The sequence below is a fragment of the Achroia grisella genome, unplaced genomic scaffold (assembly GCF_030625045.1).
Source record: "Achroia grisella isolate CSIRO2021 unplaced genomic scaffold, CSIRO_AGI_Agris_v1 utg778, whole genome shotgun sequence".
NCBI classification, from domain to species: domain Eukaryota; kingdom Metazoa; phylum Arthropoda; class Insecta; order Lepidoptera; family Pyralidae; genus Achroia; species Achroia grisella.
The window spans coordinates 1-21,817 of record NW_026713018.1 but is presented as its reverse complement, the minus strand read 5'-3'; the positions used below and the strand labels follow the sequence as shown (position 1 = coordinate 21,817).

Below are 21,817 nucleotides of genomic sequence, written 5' to 3'. Positions count from 1 at the left end.
CGACGATACTTTCCCCCAATTGCAACTACTGCTGATAAGACTGTCTCGGATGGTATGTGCAGGTATATGTGACCCTTACTTGTAGTGACGACATCTCCAGGAATTAACTACGATGGTTTCTAGACAGGATCACGCAGATGAACAAAATGTATAGTTGCGTAAGGCCACTAAGCCCCGTCGCTGAAAACCTATGTTCTTTTTGATTTGTAGTTGTATATATTTACTTATATCGTGAATAATCATGGGATAGGGATGGACTTGCCCTAATGCTTATGATTACTTTCGTTAGTGCTCACGGCTGTCTATTTCCGATGAGAGTGCTATCTCGTTTTATAGTTTTAGGTCGTGTTGTGTCAGTAATCGTATATGTAAGTTGTATAAAATTTTCTATTACAATTAATTATTGATTCGACATACATACAATGTCGGTGTATATTTATATTTCTTTGTGTTTAATGAACCCAAAAGATGTTCGTCCTGTGCTATAAATAGCGACTTATTTAATACAGTTGCACGGCACGTGTGCCGCGGACTGGGTACCGGCGCGCTAGCGGGAGAGCACCCGCGAGTGTCGTCGCTACAGCACTGTACGTGTGTGTGTGACCGGACATACCGGACATACCGGACGGCGCGGCGGCGGCACGCTAACTCACACGCTATCTCATTCTGAGGCGAGGGTCCAGCCCCGTATAAAAATTTGTTTGGGAACCCTTATACGAAGGGTAAGGATTTCAGCCTTACCCATTGCGAGGCCCCGGGCGGCAGTCTTTGCGAGTTCCCTTTGTCCTTCGTTTTTTTTTTACGTTTCTTTTTTCCGCCATTGCATCATAATTATATGCCTGTCACTTTTTTCACAATTTTTACAAACAATTAAAATTACATAACACTCTTCTTGCCTTTTCTTTTCTTTTCGGCAACTGATTTACTAAATCATTAAAATAAAAAAATTGCTTTTTTGTTTTTGTTTTTTGTGAAATAATAAAAAAAAAGGTTTGCAAGTTAATTTTGGTTTACGCACGTTGGGGAGCCCCGGTATAATTGGGTTCCTGCCTGACCCCTGGGTCTAGTCTTAAATCCGCTTCTCGGCCATGAGCGCGCGCGTCTCGTGTCTCACACCGCTAACCTAATACTCCGCGCCGCCCCGCCCACAGTGCCCGTACTAGAAGCTCGCTACAGACACGTCGGATGCTGTTATCTGAAGCGGCTTCCGTAAACGAGTACATTACTCTGCGTGAAGTGGACACCATGTTTACATTACCACCATTTATAATTAAAACGTCTGCTGCAGTGGAACGCGTGTTCATTAGTGTTCTCATTGCGTTCAAAATATAGTATTCAGAACATGTAGATTATTGTGGACATACATTTTCATTACAATTATTGATAGATAGATATTATAGAGATTATTATAGAGGTAAGTGTAAATTGTTGGTAATGAGTGATTAATACTATATAATAACAGCGTGTTGTATATCAATTGGGAGTAAATTTCTGTCTCTGCAACTCATAAGTAGTGGGTAAATGATTTCAACAAATTGTTTCAAGTTGTGAATAATGCTAGACTCAGGGGCCGACTAAGGTGTAGCAACCTAGGCACGTGGATAGGGCTCCTAAATTTTAAACTATCAAACTTCTTTCTACAGCATGCAATCAAATTTCTTTTTAAACCATCAAACGTAAACGTAAAGTATGTGTAAAGATTGAAAAATAGTCTTGGCATTTCAGTGATGCCTAGGACCCGGTCTGGACTTAGTCCGCCGCTAATAGTACTGTACATAATTGTGAGCTAGTTAATTACGGTTAGAGTCGGTGATTGGTAAGTATGCAGTTGTAATGATAACAATGGTGGTGCGGTCAGGGCGGGGCGATGGTGGTGGGCAGTGTACGGCGGCGGCTGGGCCGGCGGTGGTCGCGGGCGGCGGCGCTGGTGGCGGCGTGCTGCGCGGCGGCCGTGCTGGCGGGGCTGCGGCCGGCGCCCGACCTCCTCACGCAGGCAGAGTTCCCCGGCGTGCGGCCCGCGGCGGTGGCTCACCTGCTCGCGGACTACTCCTCGCACCCGTTGACCCAACGGTATACATTTCTTATTTAAATAAGTGCTTAGTAACCCGCGCAACTTCGTCTCCGTTTCTTTTGCAATATATTTTTCATTGCAGCTCCGCTCCCATTGGTCGTAGCGTAATGTTATATAGCCTAAAGTCGTCCTCGACAGTATGGATTATCACCGATTATCCAACACAAAAATATTTATTCAATTTGAACCAGCTCTTCAGCTTTATAATATTAGTTAGATAGGTAAATATCGTGGAAGGTCATGGACCTTACCATTCATGTGTTGTGTTGATTACTTGTAGCGTGTACTTGTAACATTAGTATTGAACTGAAACTTACGAGTCACGAAAAAGAGTTACCGTCGCGTGGAGGACGTCGCGTCGATATATCGCGTTGTGAGACAAAGACAAAGGCTGGTGGCGGTGGCTGAGAGAGGACAACGGCAGTCCGTCAAGTTTCTCTTCTACGATATGACCCAGTACACATTTCTTATTTTAGTGGCACGTGGTCCGTGGAGAAGGAGTGGAGTAACTACACGTCGTGGCAGTACATCGTGTCGTACGATTGCGGCGCGCGGTGCTCGGGCCGCGCCACCGTGGAGGCGCACGACCCGCACCACGACCCCCGCGCCGGGGCCCATGCTGGGTCCCACGCCGGGGCCCACGCCAGTGACGGCGGGGAACACCGTGTGCGCGTGGTGCACGCACACTGCACCAGACTGCCGCTGCTGCCGTGGCCTCAACTATGCGGTACATGTAGTTGAATTATTAATAATGTGACCAATGAACCCAATGCATGTACAATGTCAGCTCGATCTCTACGCGGTTCATCCTGGACACAATCGTGATATGGTATTCGCGAATTTATCACGATGGGTTATAGCTCATCTTATCATTCTCCACTGGTGCCCTGTCAGCATATTTACCATTAAAGCAAGGGGGTGCAATACAAAAAAAAAAAAGGAAAGAATTATAAAGTCACTACTGTAAGGATTTAGATAGAGATATTGACATAATTGAACTCCTACAATAATAAAACTGTCTATTTATGTAAATTACATTAGTAGATATTATTTATTACGCCTTTACTAGGTTACACCATATACAACACAATCTATATATATTTTATAGTATGAAATGAAAATGAAAAGATATTTATGAAAATTCACAACTATTTGCACTGCGTACAATCATCAACGTCGTATCACTCGTAACCATAAAAAAAAACCGACCCATATTTCAATTTTATGCAATAGCAGTACATGGGCTGGGACAAAGTCAAACATTAGCGTGTTTAAATTTTACTTTTTTTTTTTTTTTTTTATTTACGTTTAATACATTATTTAAATTATTAACCGGGTCTTAACACGAAATATTTTTATGACAAATAAAGGTATTTACCTCTCTCGACGTTTCGACTAGGTTGCACTAGCCGTGATCACGAGCTGACGACCACGTCGTGTGACACCACGTGTTAAGACCCGGTTAATAATTTAAATAGCGCCATCTAGTAACAGACATGAGAAACAAACCTTACTAGGTAACCATTAATATACAACTCAGGTTTAGTTTGTGGATACACATGTATACCTTTCCGACCGTAACCTTGTAACGGTGCACTACAATTTCTCGTTTTGATAGTGAATTAGGAAACTTCTTATAAACTTTAATTAGAGTGTTCATTGTGGTTTCGTAGGTGAGACGGACACGGAGACTGTGGTGCGGGGCGGGGGCGCGGAGGGCGGCGCGCGTGTGAGCGAGCGCGCCCGGTCGCGGTGCGTGGGCGCGGCGGCGGCGCTGGCGGCGCTGGCCGGCGCGTGCGGCGACCAGCGGCTGCTGCGCGCGCAGCGACACCTGCACCTGCAGCACCTGCGACGAGCGCTCGCAGCCACCGCACCGCACCCACCACTCTGAATAATGTACTTGGGAATATAAACAATAAAGAATACAAATTCAATTTTTTTTTTTTTTTTTTCTCAAAATATAGCAAAACGGGAATTTTGATATAACTACCAATGTAACGATCGATATTAATGTAACGATCAGCCCCTAAAAACCAGCAATATATACATTACAAGATGCAAGTACATAATATTTAACATACTAGATGTACCCGCAACTTCGTCCGTGTAAAATAATCATGACCAAAAAAAAAAATATTTAATAAACTAACCCAATAATGCCAAATAAAAAAAAAAAATAAATAAAAAAAGTTTAAACGTTAAAACGTTAGTTTAAAATGACGACACTTCCATACAACCTTACACCTACTCTTTTAACAACAGCCTATGTCCTTTCTCCGGGTATAGACCTGTGTACTAAATTTCATTGAATTTGGTTCAGTAGTTTTGACGTAAAAGCGAGACAGACAGAGTTACTTTCGCATTTATAATATTAGTAAGGAGTAAGGATAGTAAGATGTTATACATATACACACATATCTATGTTTATATATGTATAAGATGTTATACATATACAAACATAGATAAGGAAGTAAGGATGTTATACATATACACAGAGTTATTCCGCCGAAGGCACTGAGTCTACCAAAAAGGTCTGTTCTGTGTATGCATGGACCTAAAACCTTTTCTCCAGATCTACTCCACACTGTAATACGTCGATTGTCAATCGAAAACTTATGTAAGTTTACATCACCAGTAAAGAGCACTGCAGCACTGTCCTCAACATTAAGTACAATCCAGGTATTGTCTTGCATACCTTAGACGATCTGCACAATATACTGCACTTAACTGAATACGAACTAAACATTTTCTCGAGTAGTTGTTGGTCTTCATGGAGTCGATTTCATACAGTTTGGTCGCTCACATGAGTAGCTCGGCATAACACGTTTTGTACGGTCCGCGCCGTGGACGTTCGCTCTTTTCGTTCTCGAGCTGTTGTAACCCGAACTCTTCCTGAACCACGACGTCTGGCGACCGATGTAATAACCGACTCCATCCAGACATTTCAAACTGCCCGCCGCTACCTAATACCTTACCTTACCATTAAACCTTCAGCGCGCAGACTGTGACCCTCCTCGGTTAAAGTTATTATTACCCTAGCGGCTGTAAGTACATCCATATCACACCCCGAATTTTGAATACAAAGACACAATATGAACCTGTTAGTGCAAGAAACCCTAATCAAAAGTTATAAAATTAAATTTCACAAAAACATAATACATATATTCAAGAGTTATCAACTTAAGTGTTAAAAACAACACAAAAAGTGTACCCACCAAATTGATTTCTTACTATAAATATTAGTGACACACTTTAAAGAACCCATAATTTAAAATTTACAGAGTATTACGAACTTTATATATAAGTTGTTAAATTGTAGATCGCAGCTATCTTCATGGCTTCATTGGACTCCTTCACTCCTTTTTCTCTGTTAAAGTGCCGAGTTTTGTAGCAACTGATATCATCTGCTGTCGTGTCGCCGCGAGTACTTCCTCGACCACGAGTAATTTATAATATATAATTATAATTGTCCTAACAGTAACACCATTGCACGCTAGATGGCGCGGCCTACAAAGCAAAGCAAAATAAACGAGCAATTTAACGCAGTACGTAGTACTACTATCGCCCACTAGATGGTGGGTAAGGTAAATGTAAATGGCGATAGAGTTTCGATTTGGAAATAGCATACTTATATCTGAAGTCCTTGCAATACCTCCGGTTTAGGTTTAGGTTTAGGTTTAGGTTTAGGTTTAGGTTTAGGTTTAGGTTTAGGTTTAGGTTTAGGTTTAGGTTTAGGTTTAGGTTTAGGTTTAGGTTTAGGTTTAGGTTTAGGTTTAGGTTTAGGTTTAGGTTTAGGTTTAGGTTTAGGTTTAGGTTTAGGTTTAGGTTTAGGTTTAGGTTTAGGTTTAGGTTTAGGTTTAGGTTTAGGTTTAGGTTTAGGTTTAGGTTTAGGTTTAGGTTTAGGTTTAGGTTTAGGTTTAGGTTTAGGTTTAGGTTTAGGTTTAGGTTTAGGTTTAGGTTTAGGTTTAGGTTTAGGTTTAGGTTTAGGTTTAGGTTTAGGTTTAGGTTTAGGTTTAGGTTTAGGTTTAGGTTTAGGTTTAGGTTTAGGTTTAGGTTTAGGTTTAGGTTTAGGTTTAGGTTTAGGTTTAGGTTTAGGTTTAGGTTTAGGTTTAGGTTTAGGTTTAGGTTTAGGTTTAGGTTTAGGTTTAGGTTTAGGTTTAGGTTTAGGTTTAGGTTTAGGTTTAGGTTTAGGTTTAGGTTTAGGTTTAGGTTTAGGTTTAGGTTTAGGTTTAGGTTTAGGTTTAGGTTTAGGTTTAGGTTTAGGTTTAGGTTTAGGTTTAGGTTTAGGTTTAGGTTTAGGTTTAGGTTTAGGTTTAGGTTTAGGTTTAGGTTTAGGTTTAGGTTTAGGTTTAGGTTTAGGTTTAGGTTTAGGTTTAGGTTTAGGTTTAGGTTTAGGTTTAGGTTTAGGTTTAGGTTTAGGTTTAGGTTTAGGTTTAGGTTTAGGTTTAGGTTTAGGTTTAGGTTTAGGTTTAGGTTTAGGTTTAGGTTTAGGTTTAGGTTTAGGTTTAGGTTTAGGTTTAGGTTTAGGTTTAGGTTTAGGTTTAGGTTTAGGTTTAGGTTTAGGTTTAGGTTTAGGTTTAGGTTTAGGTTTAGGTTTAGGTTTAGGTTTAGGTTTAGGTTTAGGTTTAGGTTTAGGTTTAGGTTTAGGTTTAGGTTTAGGTTTAGGTTTAGGTTTAGGTTTAGGTTTAGGTTTAGGTTTAGGTTTAGGTTTAGGTTTAGGTTTAGGTTTAGGTTTAGGTTTAGGTTTAGGTTTAGGTTTAGGTTTAGGTTTAGGTTTAGGTTTAGGTTTAGGTTTAGGTTTAGGTTTAGGTTTAGGTTTAGGTTTAGGTTTAGGTTTAGGTTTAGGTTTAGGTTTAGGTTTAGGTTTAGGTTTAGGTTTAGGTTTAGGTTTAGGTTTAGGTTTAGGTTTAGGTTTAGGTTTAGGTTTAGGTTTAGGTTTAGGTTTAGGTTTAGGTTTAGGTTTAGGTTTAGGTTTAGGTTTAGGTTTAGGTTTAGGTTTAGGTTTAGGTTTAGGTTTAGGTTTAGGTTTAGGTTTAGGTTTAGGTTTAGGTTTAGGTTTAGGTTTAGGTTTAGGTTTAGGTTTAGGTTTAGGTTTAGGTTTAGGTTTAGGTTTAGGTTTAGGTTTAGGTTTAGGTTTAGGTTTAGGTTTAGGTTTAGGTTTAGGTTTAGGTTTAGGTTTAGGTTTAGGTTTAGGTTTAGGTTTAGGTTTAGGTTTAGGTTTAGGTTTAGGTTTAGGTTTAGGTTTAGGTTTAGGTTTAGGTTTAGGTTTAGGTTTAGGTTTAGGTTTAGGTTTAGGTTTAGGTTTAGGTTTAGGTTTAGGTTTAGGTTTAGGTTTAGGTTTAGGTTTAGGTTTAGGTTTAGGTTTAGGTTTAGGTTTAGGTTTAGGTTTAGGTTTGGTTTAGGTTTAGGTTTAGGTTTAGGTTTAGGTTTAGGTTTAGGTTTAGGTTTAGGTTTAGGTTTAGGTTTAGGTTTAGGTTTAGGTTTAGGTTTAGGTTTAGGTTTAGGTTTAGGGAAACGTATAGGATAAAGTAAACGATTAGGATGACGTTTAGGTTTAGGTTTAGGTTTAGGTTTAGGTTTAGGTTTAGGTTTAGGTTTAGGTTTAGGTTTAGGTTTAGGTTTAGGTTTAGGTTTAGGTTTAGGTTTAGGTTTAGGTTTAGGTTTAGGTTTAGGTTTAGGTTTAGGTTTAGGTTTAGGTTTAGGTTTAGGTTTAGGTTTAGGTTTAGGTTTAGGTTTAGGTTTAGCTTTAGGTTTAGGTTTAGGTTTAGGTTTAGGTTTAGGTTTAGGTTTAGGTTTAGGTTTAGGTTTAGGCCGAGGTTTAGGTTTAGGCGGAGCCGCGTAGGCTTAGGTTTAGGTTTAGGTTTGTGTGTGTGGGTTTAGGTTTAGGTTTAGGTTTAGGTTTAGGTTTAGGTTTAGGTTTAGGTTTAGGTTTAGGTTTAGGTTTAGGTTTAGGTTTAGGTTTAGGTTTAGGTTTAGGTTTAGGGTTAGGTTTAGGTTTAGGTTTAGGTTTAGGTTTAGGTTTAGGTTTAGGTTTAGGTTTAGGTTTAGGTTTAGGTTTAGGTTTAGGTTTAGGTTTAGGTTTAGGTTTAGGTTTAGGTTTAGGTTTAGGTTTAGGTTTAGGTTTAGGTTTAGGTTTAGGTTTAGGTTTAGGTTTAGGTTTAGGTTTAGGTTTAGGTTTAGGTTTAGGTTTAGGTTTAGGTTTAGGTTTAGGTTTAGGTTTAGGTTTAGGTTTAGGTTTAGGTTTAGGTTTAGGTTTAGGTTTAGGTTTAGTTTTAGGTTTAGGTTTAGGTTTAGGTTTAGGTTTAGGTTTAGGTTTAGGTTTAGGTTTAGGTTTAGGTTTAGGTTTAGGTTTAGGTTTAGGTTTAGGTTTAGGTTTAGGTTTAGGTTTAGGTTTAGGTTTAGGTTTAGGTTTAGGTTTAGGTTTAGGTTTAGGTTTAGGTTTAGGTTTAGGTTTAGGTTTAGGTTTAGGTTTAGGTTTAGGTTTAGGTTTAGGTTTAGGTTTAGGTTTAGGTTTAGGTTTAGGTTTAGGTTTAGGTTTAGGTTTAGGTTTAGGTTTAGGTTTAGGTTTAGGTTTAGGTTAGGTTAGGTTAGGTTAGGTTAGGTTAGGTTGGGGCGTGGGTCGGGCAACCTCCTAGTATGGGCCTGCCATTGGGAGGCTTCCCCATCCTCGTGGATACGTCCGCGGGGAACGGTGGCCGAGCAATGGTTTGGTTCTGGTACGCCCCGGGCGGGATAGTAGTCGTTCCTTCGGGATACGGCTACTATGTCGGCCAGTAGCCCGGCAGGTTGGGCGGGTTTAGGATTCCTATGCCTCGACAAAAGTCGAGGACCCCGGAGTTAGGAACCCGCCCAACTTTTTCTTTTAGTCTTCTTTTTGTTTGTTTCTCCTTCTTTTGTTTTGTTTGGTTTTTCTTCTCTTTTGTTTGTGTTTTAATTTATTTTTGGGTTTTTGGTTTGTTTTTGGTTTATATCTGTCTTTGTCTGTCTGTTTGTCTTTTCTGTCTTTTTGGTTTTGTCTTTCTTTTTCTTTTCGTCGTTCGTGGCAGGAGTCCGGGACCACACCCGTAAAAAGGAATCAATCGAATGAATGGCTGAACGGAAAAATAGATTACCCCAGGGAGGTACCGGTCGCTCTGCGGCCGGAGAATCCTCCTCCACCGCACCAGATTTGCTGGGGGTGGACTGTCCCGCGTCATCTGGGGGGGACACGCTCAGTCGCAGGAAGGAGTGGGAAGAGGAAGTAAGGAGGTGCGTCGAAGCCGTACAGGGGATTGAGGAGTTCGAAATCCACGTAGCCGGCATGGACTCCGAGTGCACGGGGTCCGCGCTGTCGGCTGCGTCGGAGGACTGCCTCAATTCCAGGTCGGCCACATCGGAGGACTGCGTCAACCTAAGGGTGAGCACTTCACCCAAACGGTACCGGCGGAAGAGGCGCGTCGTCGAGAGGCCACAAGATCTCGACTCCGACGACGACGTCGAAGTGATAGAGGTGGAGAGACGGGTTCCAAGCCCGAAGACCAGGAAAGGGAAGAGCAAGCATGCCGCCCGAATGGAGACAGAGGGCTCGGCGTCTGACGCCGGGCCTTCCAAATCCGTCTCCGTTCCAGCGGTTGCCTCCCACTTTACCGGCATGGAGGTTCGTCGCGCTGATGAGCTCGGCGCCACCATCGAGGATAGTGCCCGGAAGGTTCTTGCTGCGATCAAAGTATCCGGCAACCTGAAGGGCACTATCATAAAGGAGATCAAGGACGCCATCACTAACATCATGACGGCGTCCGAGATCCTGAAGGAGAGGTCGGCGGATGTCGAAGTGACCACTCTCAGCCGAGAGAACGCACGTCTGCGGAATGACCTGGCGCATGCTAGGCTGATGTCCAGCGGAGCCATCGAAGAGGCGAAGGCCGACAAGCGGGAGATAAATGCCCTCCGCAAAACGGCACACTCTTCTGCCATTCTGGCCGAGGAGATTGCCCAACTCAAGGCAGAAAGGGAGGAGCTGCAGCGGGAGGCCCGGGAGAGCAGAAGGCTTCTTGAGGAGCTGAAGAAGACCAACGCTCAGACTCAGGCCTCTCTGCTGCAGGCGCAGCGCGATTTGGAGGAGGCGAGGACGGCCATCGAGCTCCCGCCAATTACCATCGGGGGGACGGCGGCGGAAGCGCCGGAAGGTGCCACGCCCCTCACCCTATCGGAGACAGCCGAAGACCGGATTATCCGGCGAGTAGGCGAGATTATGGACGGCCGCTTCGCCGAGATGGAGGAGCGGATCTCGGCGAAGCGTAAGCGGCAACCCAAAGCTGCCAAGAGTTCGCCTGCTGCCGGATCATCCGGCCCAGCGGCCAATAGGGCCCCGCAGAACGGGGAGCCCATCGGGGGTGGAGACCCGCAACCGTCGACCTCAGCCAACCGGGAGGGCTGGTCGACGGTAGTCCGGCGAGGGAAGCGCAAGGGCGCTGGCGCTAGCCAGACGGCTCCTGCCAATGCGCGCCCGTCGAAGGGGCCACGCGGCGGCCCAACAGAGGCACCTCCGCAGCGGAAGGCACCCGCGCGGAAGAAGGTAAAAGCACGCCCCCTCGCTCATCGGCAGTGGTGTTAACCATGAGGCCGGGAGCCGAGGAGAGGGGCGTCACCTACAGGTCGGTGCTCACCGAAGCGAAGGCCAAGATTTCCTTGGCCCAGCTAGGTATCACCGACCTGAGGTTCAAAGTTGGGAGAACCGGGTCCCGTATCCTGGAGATCCCCGGAACGCACACAGGCGAGGCGGCAGACGCGTTGGCCGCCAAAATCGAGGAGGTCCTGCCCGAGGACACCGTCCGGGTCTCCAGGCCAGTGAAGTCGGCCGAACTGCGCATTGGAGATCTGGACGACTCGGTAATGGTGGCCGACGTGGTCGTAGCCGTGATGCGTGAGGGGGTTGCCTGGAATCCTCGGTGAAAACCGGGGAGATCCGGCGCAACACCCAGGGAACGGGATCCGTGTGGGTGCGGTGCCCTGTGGCCGCCGCAAAGAAGTTGGCCGAGGCCGGCCGGCTTAAGATAGGGTGGGTGATGGCGCGGGTGCAGTCGCTGGACCCGCGTCCCCAGCGGTGCTATCGCTGCCTCCTTACGGGACACGTGGGAGTGCGATGCACCGCTACGGAGGACAGCAGCGGAATATGTTTCCGCTGCAGCGAGCCCGGCCATAAGGCCGCGCGCTGCGCCGCGCCATCGCCGAAGTGTCGGTATTGTGCCGCGGCGGGTCGGAAATCCGACCATTGAGTGGGCGTCACAAATTTGTGTCGCCCGCCTAAGGCCCGAGCCGCGGCACGGGCCACACGCGGGGGGGGGAGTCGATGGACACTTGAGTAAAATCAGGTGTGCATCGACTCCAAAATTGACCCTAGGGTGGAGGATTGTTAGGGCAATCCGAAGCTCACCGGGGAGGCATTAGGGTCTGGAGGTGGCGTGCAGAGACTGTTCCCTGCACGCCTAGATGGAGGTCCCTTCGATGGGAACCATGCCGGTGGTCTTGGTGAATGCTTATGCGTATCCCATGGCCACGGCGATTATGTCGAGGAGGAACAGTCGTCAGGTTTTTAGCAGGTAGGAGTCCGGCAGTATCCATTCTTCCCTAAGGGAATGGTTCTCCATGATGGATTTTCCTGACGTGAAAAAAAAAAAAAAAAAAAAAAGGTTAGGTTAGGTTAGGTTAGGTTAGGTTAGGTTAGGGTAGGTTAGGTTAGGTTAGGTTAGGTTAGGTTAGGTTGGGGCGTGAGTCGGGCAACCTCCAAGTATGGGCCTGCCATTGGGAGGCTTCCCCATCCTCGTGGATACGTCCGCGGGGAACGGTGGCCGAGCAATGGTTTGGTTCTGGTACGCCCTGGGCGGGATAGTAGACGTTCCTTTGGGATACTGCTACTATGTCGGCCGATAGTCCGGCGAGTTGGGGATGGACGATCGTCATCTACGTCCATCCATGTAGGGATGTCGTCATGTCGGAAGCTCCCATGCCTCGGTTCAGCCGAGGACACCGGAGCTCCGAATGCCATGTTGTGTGGTGATGTGTGTAAACACAGTCACATGTGTACATATTTGTACATACTCTATGTTGTATATATTGTGAGGTCTAATTGTTTAATGTTGTATATATATGTTATATAAGTGTTTAATGTTGTATATAGTCTTGTATTTGTGTCGTCGTCGTCATGGGTCGTGTCGTCTTCGTCGTCATTTTGTCGTCGTTTGCGTCACGTTCTTGACGCCGTCGTTTTGTGTGTGTATCGTCGCTTCGTGGCGTCGTTCTCTCTCCTCCCCGTGCTCTCTACCAGTTAGAGGGACACTGTGGAGTGAGGTTGGTCGGGCCCGGTGGGTGCTTCACTGCGCAGCCGGGCAGGCACACTCGTGCCCCCGATCGCAAACCGTAACCCTGACGCTAGGTGTTGGTGTCATGTCTATCAGCCTAGTTAGTTAGGAACGGGGGCCTTGGCTTAACCGCCCGGGCCGCGAGGAGACAACCTCTATAAAAAATCCGTCCATTCCAAGGTCTACGTGCCGAGGGAATGCCTAGTGGTGGCAGGGGCGTTAAACCTGTCGCTAGCGTAAAACCCGGGAGCACCTGTCGCCCTCCCGGCGTACAAGACCGTAGGCAGTAGCAGGGGGCTACGCTGTCTACGCAACCCATCCCCCTCACTCGTGGGAACAAAATGGAAAAATCTAAATCAACAAAACAACCGATGTTGGAGGAGGATTCGGATGACTCCGGATCAAGTTTGGTGTCGGCTCGCTCAGAGCCAGAATCGCCGATTCAAGGTATGCAGCCGAACAAGACCAGGCCGCTGCGCAGAGCGAGAGGTAGACCCCCAACAACTGGGGACTACGTGGGGTTGGCCAAGGCCAAAAAGGAGTTAGCTGAGGTACAACGCCAAATGCTACAGAATGAGGCCGAAAAGGAGCTGCTGGCTGAGACAAGGGCGGCCAGGCTGAGCAAGGTAACACTTGATGGGGGAAACACCAACCCCAATGATGTAACCGTGGATGGCCTGCAGAGGCAGGTGTTACAAAACATCCAGGTGGTGCTCAGCGTGGCCTCCAAGTCGAAAAACTTGAAGGGCACGTTCGTCAATGCCCTGAAAGAGTCAGCGGCTTCTATTAGTGAGGCGGCCCAGGTTCTGGCCAAACGAACGGCCAACGAGGAGAACGAGCGCCTAAGAACGGTCAACTCCCGCCTGGAAGAGGAGGTGCAAGTTCTCCGGAAGCAATTGGAGGAACTAAGAACCGAAGTCGCCCACATGAGAGCGGAGAATGAACGGGCCTCCCAAGCGCTGCAGACCCAGACCTTGCAGACGAGCTCAAGCGGGTCGGAAGACCTCAAGCGCACCATAGCGGAAGAGGTCACTCGGGTCATGCAGCTCAGGTTCGACGCTTGGGAAGCAAGACACCCCACCGTCAGGCAACCAACCGCTACAGTGAGGGTGGTAGATAGCGAGGTGGATCCGGCCTTAGAGGCTGAGATTTCTCTCGAACTACCTGGGCCATCCGCCGCATCCTCTTCAGCGGCGGTAGTAAAGAAGACCAAGGCCAAGAAAAACCAAAAGGGGAAAAAGGCGGCCCAATCAGAACCTGCCGCCTCAAAGAAGCCGGGGCCGGGGACTGGATCCCAGAAATCCAACCCCACGGGACACACTTGGGCGACCGCGGTAAAGAAGAACGGTCGCATAACGGGCCGACCTGAAACCAGAGCCGGTCCATCCAGTGCCCAATCAAAGAAGGCTGACGGGCCTCAGAAGAAGAAGGGGGTTCCATCCCCCAGCAAGCTTCGAGCCCCCCGCTCTGCAGCGATAATACTCGCCCTCCCACCAGAAGCAGAAAAGTCAGGGGCAAGCTATGCCAACATCCTCAGGGAGGCAAAATCAAAAATAGATCTGCCTTCCCTGGGGATATCGGAGGTGCGCTTTAAGTCGGCCGCAACCGGAGCTAGGATCCTAGAGATCCCTGGCTCCGAGAGCGGGGGGAAAGCGGATGCGCTCGCTGCAAGGCTCCGCGACGTTCTGGGGGACAATCCCGTACAGGTCTCCAGGCCCACTAAATCAGCAGAAATGCGAATCATGGGCCTGGACGACTCTGTTACAACAGAGGACGTGGTGGAGGCGGTCACCAGGGATGGACAATGCAGACCCGAGGACGTGAAAACAGGAGAAATTCGCGTTAACGCCTCGGGTCTCGGCACTTGCTGGGTGCGGGCTCCCATCCTGGTGATAAAGAAAATCACCACGGCAGCCCGCATCCGCATTGGCTGGGTGTCGGCCCCCGCGGAGCTCCTCAAGCAGAGGCCGCTACGCTGCTACAAGTGCCTCCAAAACGGGCACGTAAGAACTCGGTGCCCGCACGAGGGGGACCGTAGCGGCCTTTGCTACCGGTGCAGCAAGCCAGGTCATAAGGCTGCTGACTGCACTGCTGCACCGGGGTGTGCGATCTGCTCCGAAGCAGGAAAACCGGCGGGCCACTGGCTGGGGAGCAAAAGCTGCTCCTCACGGAAGCAGATCGCCAAGAAGGGGCCGGCACCCGCACCTCCTGCGACCGCCGCCGCCGTAACCACTAATAGTTACGCAGGGTTGGAAGAGGAGACGGCCGCTTAATGGCTCCCAGGTCCCTCCGTCTCCTTCAGGCAAACACGAACCACGCAGCCGCAGCTCAGGATCTTCTCCTCCAGAGTGCGGCTGAGTGGCTCGTGGATCTGGTCGTAGTCGCCGAACCATACAGAGTTCCGCCATCTGTAAATTGGTTCGGCGACTCCGACGGCCTGGTTGCCGTCATCCGAGTCGGGGGGAGTTCTGCCTCCCCTCCCTGTTCGCCCCTTTTCAGGGGCCGGGGCTACGCAGGTGTGAGTTGGGGGGAAATCGTCGTCGTTGGAGTGTACTTCTCTCCCAACAGGACCGTCGCCGAATTCGAACAGTATCTGAACGGGCTGGCCACCGTTATAAGTGTCCATTCGGCCCGTTCAGTGCTCGTCATGGGGGACCTCAATGCCAAATCCATGGCTTGGGGTTCCCCCAGTACTAGTGCGCGAGGCACGGTTCTGGAGGATTGGGCGGTGGCGTCCGATCTCGCAGTTTTAAATGTGGGGTCGGTCGCCACATGCGTGCGATGGCAGGGGGAATCTATAGTGGATATCTCCCTTGCCACTCCATCCATCGCACGCCGGGTGCAGAGCTGGCAGGTGATGGACGAGGTGGAGACCCTGTCGGACCATCGTTATATCAGGTTCGACATTCTCCCCCGTCCGGAGCTCCGCACCCGGATCGCCCGGAGAGAAACGCTCCGACGTTCCCCAAATGGGCACTGAAGCGTCTCAATAGAGACTTGCTGGTGGAGGCTTCTATAGTGCAGGCCTGGTCACCATCTCCATCCAGGCCTGTGGAGGTAGAGGAGGAAGCTAATTGGCTCGGGGAGGCTATGACCCGCATCTGCGATGCGGCCATGCCCCGGGCCCGCCCTCCCCCTCCGAGACGTCAAGTGTACTGGTGGTCCGAAGAGATAGCGGCCTTGCGAGTTGAAAGCATGGCCGCTAGACGCCAGTACACTAGGCACCGCCGTCTTAGGCGGGGCCGTGACGCCGCTATAGAAGCCGAGCTGCATGCGCAATACACGCTGAAGAAGAAGACGCTGCAGCTCGCCATCAGCAGGGCCAAAGAGAGAGCCAAGGAGGAACTCCTGGAGACTCTCAACAAAGATCCATGGGGGCGCCCATACAGGAGCGTAAGGGGCAAACTACGCCCCTGGACGCCCCCCGTGGCAGAGAGCCTCCAGCCCCAGCAATTGGAGGGGGTGTTGACAGCTCTGTTTCCAGAGCAGCCGGAGTTCACACCCCCCCCAATGGGGCCGCGCGGTCGTCAACAAGACGGCGGCGGCCCCGTAGATGCTGGGGTGCCGGTAATAACGACGGCGGAGTTCTCCACGGCCGTGGACAGGCTCCGGGGCAAAAACACCGCCCCGGGACCCGATGGTGTCCCCGGCCTCGCTCTCTACTTGGCCCTCGGTGCCCTTGGGGACCGACTCCATAGCCTCTTTAACGAGTGCATGGAGTCGGGACGATTTCCCAAAAAATGGAAAACGGGCAGGGTAGTCCTGCTCCGTAAGGAGGGACGCCCCGTAGATTCCATCTCTCCCTCGGCGTTCCGCCCGATTGTGCTCCTTGACGAGGTTGGCAAACTATTCGAAAGGGTTATAGTGAGCCGCCTCGTCAAGCACCTGGTCGAAGTGGGTCCCGATCTTTCCCCGAATCAGTTTGGTTTCCGAGAGGGCCGGTCCACAATAGATGCGATCGCGCAAGTCCGTGCCCTCTCGGAGAATGTGGTTGCCAAAGGGGGTGTTGTTGGCGGTATCCTTGGATATCAAAAATGCCTTCAACACCCTCCCCTTCGAGTGTATAAGGGAGGCACTAAAACATCATAGAGTGCCTCCCTACCTGAGGGACGTGATCGGGGCCTACCTTCAAGAGCGGAAGGTGGTGTGCATCGGGCGGAATGGCGCGATGGTAGAGAGAGAGATGCAGCGCGGTGTTCCACAGGGATCGGTTCTGGGTCCGGTCCTGTGGAACATCGGCTACGATTGGAATCTGCGGGGCGCTCTGCTCCGGGGTACCAGCGTCGTTTGCTACGCGGATGACACGCTGGTCACTTCCCGGGGCCAGGACTACCGGGAGGCTGCCCGGTTGGCTACCGCCAGTGTGACGCAAGTTGTCGGCAGAATAAGGAGATTGGGGCTCGAGGTGGCGCTCGACAAGACGGAGGTCCTGTGTTTTCATGGGCCCCGTAGAGCGCCGCCGCCAGGAGCCCGTCTCGTGGTCAGCGGCCACAGTCTGGAGGTCAGGCCGTACATCAGGTACCTCGGGCTTGACCTCGACAGTCGCTGGGATTTCCGGTTCCACTTCAGGAACCTGGCTCCTCGTCTTATGGCGGCGGCCGGCGCTCTAAGCTGGTTGCTGCCTAATATCGGGGGGCCGGGTGGCAATTGCCGCCGTCTCTACCTGAATGTGGTGCAGTCGATGGCCCTATACGGGGCCCCTATTTGGCATGGGGCCCTGTCCAGGGAAAACACAGCCACGCTCCTGCGTCCGCAGCGAGCGATGGCTGTGAGGGCCATCCGAGGATACCGCACCATCTCGGGCGAGGCGGCGTGCTTGCTTGCGGGCTCTCCGCCCTGGGACTTAGAGGCAGAATCCCGCGCGTCTTTATATCACTGGCGCGCGGAGGCCAAGGCCCAGGGAGGGGAGCCTTCTGGAGTGGAAATCGCGGAACGGAAATCCCATCTTCGGCGAGTCCTCAGGGAGAAATGGCAGGAGAGGCTGGCGTATCCAACGGCCGGCCTGAGGACCGTCGAAGCTGTCCGTCCTGTACTCAAGAAGTGGATGGGCAGGCGGCGTGGACCGCTGACCTACCGACTTACGCAGGTGCTGTCCGGACATGGCTGTTTCGGGCGGTACCTGTGTAACGTCGCGAGGAGAGAGCCGACAACTTGCTGTCACCAGTGCGGATGCGACCAGGACACGGCGCAGCACGTGCTGGAGGAGTGCCCTGCTTTTGCAGAGGAGCGCCGCGTCTTGGTCGCGGATGTGGGGGACGACCTCTCGCTGCCGAATGTAGTTCGGGAAATGGTCAGGAGCGAGAGGTCGTGGCTGGCAATGGTGGCCTTCTGCGAAGCAGTGATGTCGCAGAAGGAGGCGGCGGAGAGGGAGCGTGAGAACGACCCATCCGCCCCAGTGATCCGCCGCCGGAGGACCAGGCGTAGACGTCGGGACGAGCCCAACTCCGTCCTGACTCTACCCCCCACTGGGGCCGGGGCGATGCCTTGAGGGAGGCGTTGCCCCATAGCCAGGCCCCTGGAGGTGCGCGCGTGTACCCACGCGCCTCCAAGAGTAGGTAGGGTGCGTCCAGAGCACCCTAACCAGAGAGAGGGGGCCCGTCCTACAACATCTACAGGACGGGCCATGCCGCCGGGGTCAGGGTGGAATGCAAATGCGAACCCCTGTCCTCGGCTCAAAGGCACCTCGAGGTATACCGTGTGGTTTTTTTTTTTTTTTTTTTTTTTTTTTTTTTTTTTTTTTTTTTTTTTTTTTTTTTTAGTGAGTCAAGTCTCACACACCACCTCGCCATCCCTCCGGCGGGGTGACGGTCTTTTGAAGATTTTCCACACGTTAAAAAAAAAAAAAAAAAAAAAAGGTTAGGTTAGGTTAGGTTAGGTTAGGTTAGGTTAGGTTAGGTTAGGTTAGGTTAGGTTAGGTTAGGTTAGGTTAGGTTAGGTTAGGTTGGGGCGTGGGTCGGGCAACCTCCTAGTATGGGCCTGCCATTGGGAGGCTTCCCCATCCTCGTGGATACGTCCGCGGGGAACGGTGGCCGAGCAATGGTTTGGTTCTGGTACGCCCCGGGCGGGATAGTAGTCGTTCCTTCGGGATACGGCTACTATGTCGGCCAGTAGCCCGGCAAGTAGGGGATGGACAATTTCATCGTCATCCATCCTGGCGGAGATGTCGGCAGTTCGCTAGTTCCCATACCTCGGTTCAGCCGAGGACACCGGAGCTTCGAATGGTCCGAGTCGCGTTGGGGGCACGTGTCACTCCTGGCACATGCCCGTGTACATACCTGTACATAATTGTGTTGTCCATACTTGTAAAGTCAATGTTATATGTTATATGTGTTGTATATATTTCTTGTTGTCTGTCGTCGTTGGCATCATTCGTTTCGTGTTCTGTCGTCATTTTATGTCGTAGCCCACGTCTCGTCCGTTGTCTTCGTCTATCCTGTGGTGTTTTCGTCGTCGGCGTCTGGCGCCGTCGATTGTTTCCTCCTCTACATGCCCTCTACTGGTTAGAGGGACATCGTAGAGTGAGACATGGTCGGGTCCGGCGGGTGCTTCACTGCGCAGCCGGGCAGGCACACTCGTGCCCCCGATCGCAAACCGTAACCCTGACGCTAGGTGTTGGTGTCATGTCTATCAGCCTAGTTAGTTAGGAACGGGGGCCTTGGCTTAACCGCCCGGGCCGCGAGGAGACAACCTCTATAAAAAATCCGTCCATTCCAAGGTCTACGTGCCGAGGGAATGCCTAGTGGTGGCAGGGGCGTTAAACCTGTCGCTAGCGTAAAACCCGGGAGCACCTGTCGCCCTCCCGGCGTACAAGACCGTAGGCAGTAGCAGGGGGCTACGCTGTCTACGCAACCTATCCCCCATGCTCGTGGGAACATATATGGAAAAACATCAACCAAACAAACATCTGGAGCAGGAAGAGGAGAGAGATTCGGATCATTCCGATTCAAGTATGGCATCGGCTCGCTCAGAGCCTGAAACACCGAAACGAGGTGCGCTGGCCAAACAGACCAGGCCACTGCGCAGACCGAGAGGTAGACCCCCCACAACTGGGGACTACGTGGGGCTGGCAAACGCCAAAAAAGCATTCGCCGAAGCCCAGCGACAAGCACTACAGGTAGAAGCAGAGAAGGAGCTTATGGCTGAGTCCAGAGCAGCCAGGCTAAGTAAGGTCACAATTGATGGAGATAACACCAATCCAAACGATGTTACTGTTGAAGCTCTGAACAAACAAGTACTCCAGAACATCCAGGTGGTACTGAGTGTGGCTACTAAGTCCAAGAATTTAAAGGGCACTTTTGTCAACGCCCTTAAGGAGGCGGCGATATCAATTAGCGAGGCTGCTCAAGTTCTGGCAAAAAGAACAGCCAACGATGAGAACATTCGCCTCAAGCTAATTAACTCCCGCCTGGAAGAGGAAGTGCAGACTCTACGCGCGCAGGTAGAGGACTTAAAAACAGAGGTCCGACAAATGAAAGCCGACCAAGAGCAGTCCTCCCGCGGGCCACAGGGCCCACAGGTGAGCTTGAGTGGGCCTGACGAATGGAAGCGAACCATCGCTGAAGAGGTAGCCCGCGTCATGGAGTTGAGGTTAGACGCATGGGAAACCAGGCGGGCTGCAGTGGAGCAACCGACGAGAGCGGTCAAGGTCACAGACCGAAATCCCCCAGCGTCGGATGCTGAAACTCTCCCCGAACTGTCCGAGCCGGCTGCTCCCTCCTCAACGGCACCTGCCGCGAAGAAGGGCACGGCCAAAAAGAAAAAGAAAGGGCAAAAGGCCACTCAGTCCCAACCTGCCCTCTCTAAGACGACTGGGCCTGAAATAGGATTGGCCCCTAAAGCCAACAATTGGGCTACTGTCGTGAAGCGAAAAGGACGCATCACGACGGTTCCCGCTGCGAAGGCGGGTCCCTCTGGTGCCCAGACCAAACAATCAGGCGGGACCCAAAGCAAAAAGAAGGGGCCTTCCCCGAACAAACTGCGTGCTCCTCGCTCTGCGGCTATAGTCCTCGCCCTCCCTCCAGAAGCGGAGAAGACAGGAGCAACCTACGCTGCGATCCTCTAGGGAGGCAAAGTCCAAAATAGACTTACCCGCCTTGGGGATAGAGGAGGTCAGGTTCAAGTCCGCTGCAACTGGGGCGAGGATTCTCGAGATCCCAGGTGCCCAGAGCGGTGATAAGGCAGACGCCCTCGCCGAAAAACTGCGCGAGGTGTTGGGGGAACTTCGGTGCAGGTCTCCAGGCCCACGAAACCGCTGAAATGCGGATAATGGGCCTGGATGACTCCGTTAGCACAGAGGACGTAACGGCGGCGGTAGCACGGGATGGCAATTGCCCCCCCGAGGAAATAAAGGTAGCTGAAATACGTCTCAATTCCTCGGGGCTTGGCACTTGCTGGGTGCGGGCTCCAATTCTTGTCGTGAAAAAGATCACAACGATAGCCCGCATCCGCATCGGATGGGTGTCGGCCCCCGTAGAGCTCCTGAGGCTGAGGCCACTGCGGTGTTACAAGTGCCTGCAGAATGGGCACGTGAGGACAAGGTGCCCGCACGAGGGGGACCGCAGTGGCCTTTGCTTCAGGTGTAGTATGCCCGGTCACAAGTCCGGCGGCTGCACAGCCACCCCGAACTGCGCCATCTGCCGCGAGGCAGGGAAGTCGGCGGACCACTGGCTGGGCAGCAGAAACTGCTCCCAGACCAGACAAAAACCTAAGAAGGGGCCGGCACCCGCACCTCCTGCGACCGCCGCCACCGTAACTGCAACATCCAACAGTTACGCAGGATTGGATGAGGAGACGGCCTCTTAATGGCTCCTCGGCCCCTCCGTCTCCTTCAGGCAAACACGAACCACGCAGCCGCAGCTCAGGATCTTCTCCTCCAGAGTGCGGCTGAGTGGCTCGTGGATCTGGTCGTAGTCGCCGAACCATACAGAGTTCCGCCGTCTGTAAATTGGTTCGGCGACTCCGACGGCCTGGTTGCCGTCATCCGAGTCGGGGGAGTTCTGCCTCCCCTCTCCTGTTCGCCCCTTTTCAGGGGCCGGGGCTACGCAGGTGTGAGTTGGGGGAAATCGTCGTCGTTGGAGTGTACTTCTCTCCCAACAGGACCGTCGCCGAATTCGAACAGTATCTGAACGGGCTGGCCACCGTTATAAGTGTCCATTCGGCCCGTTCAGTGCTCGTCATGGGGGACCTCAATGCCAAATCCATGGCTTGGGGTTCCCCAGTACTAGTGCGCGAGGCACGGTCCTGGAGGATTGGCGGTGGCGTCCGATCTCGCAGTTTTTAAATGTGGGGTCGGTCGCCACATGCGTGCGATGGCAGGGGAATCTAGTGGATATCTCCCTTGCCACTCCATCCATCGCACGCCGGGTGCAGAGCTGGCAGGTGATGGACGAGGTGGAGACCCTGTCGGACC

The 21,817-nt window shown here is 50.9% G+C and overlaps 1 protein-coding gene across 1 annotated transcript; it reads left to right on the top strand.

Annotated features, from left to right (window-relative positions):
* Positions 1-1,419: 1,419 nt before the first annotated feature.
* Positions 1,420-3,962, top strand: LOC131850641 (uncharacterized). Its single transcript, XM_059200941.1, has 4 exons — positions 1,420-1,513; positions 1,859-2,070; positions 2,548-2,798; positions 3,745-3,962. Exons 2-4 carry the CDS (start codon positions 1,868-1,870, stop codon positions 3,960-3,962), a joined length of 672 nt encoding a protein of 223 aa, XP_059056924.1. The 5' UTR covers positions 1,420-1,513; positions 1,859-1,867.
* The last annotated feature ends 17,855 nt before the right edge of the window (positions 3,963-21,817 follow it).

Excerpts from the sequence above, each read along its gene's own strand:
- LOC131850641 (XM_059200941.1), top strand. The coding sequence starts at position 1,868 with ATGGTGGTGGGCAGTGTACGGCGGCGGCTGGGCCGGCGGTGGTCGCGG. Across the intron at positions 2,071-2,547 it reads TCGCACCCGTTGACCCAACG|TGGCACGTGGTCCGTGGAGA; the intron begins GTATACATTTCT and ends TTCTTATTTTAG. Across the intron at positions 2,799-3,744 it reads GCCGTGGCCTCAACTATGCG|GTGAGACGGACACGGAGACT; the intron begins GTACATGTAGTT and ends GTGGTTTCGTAG.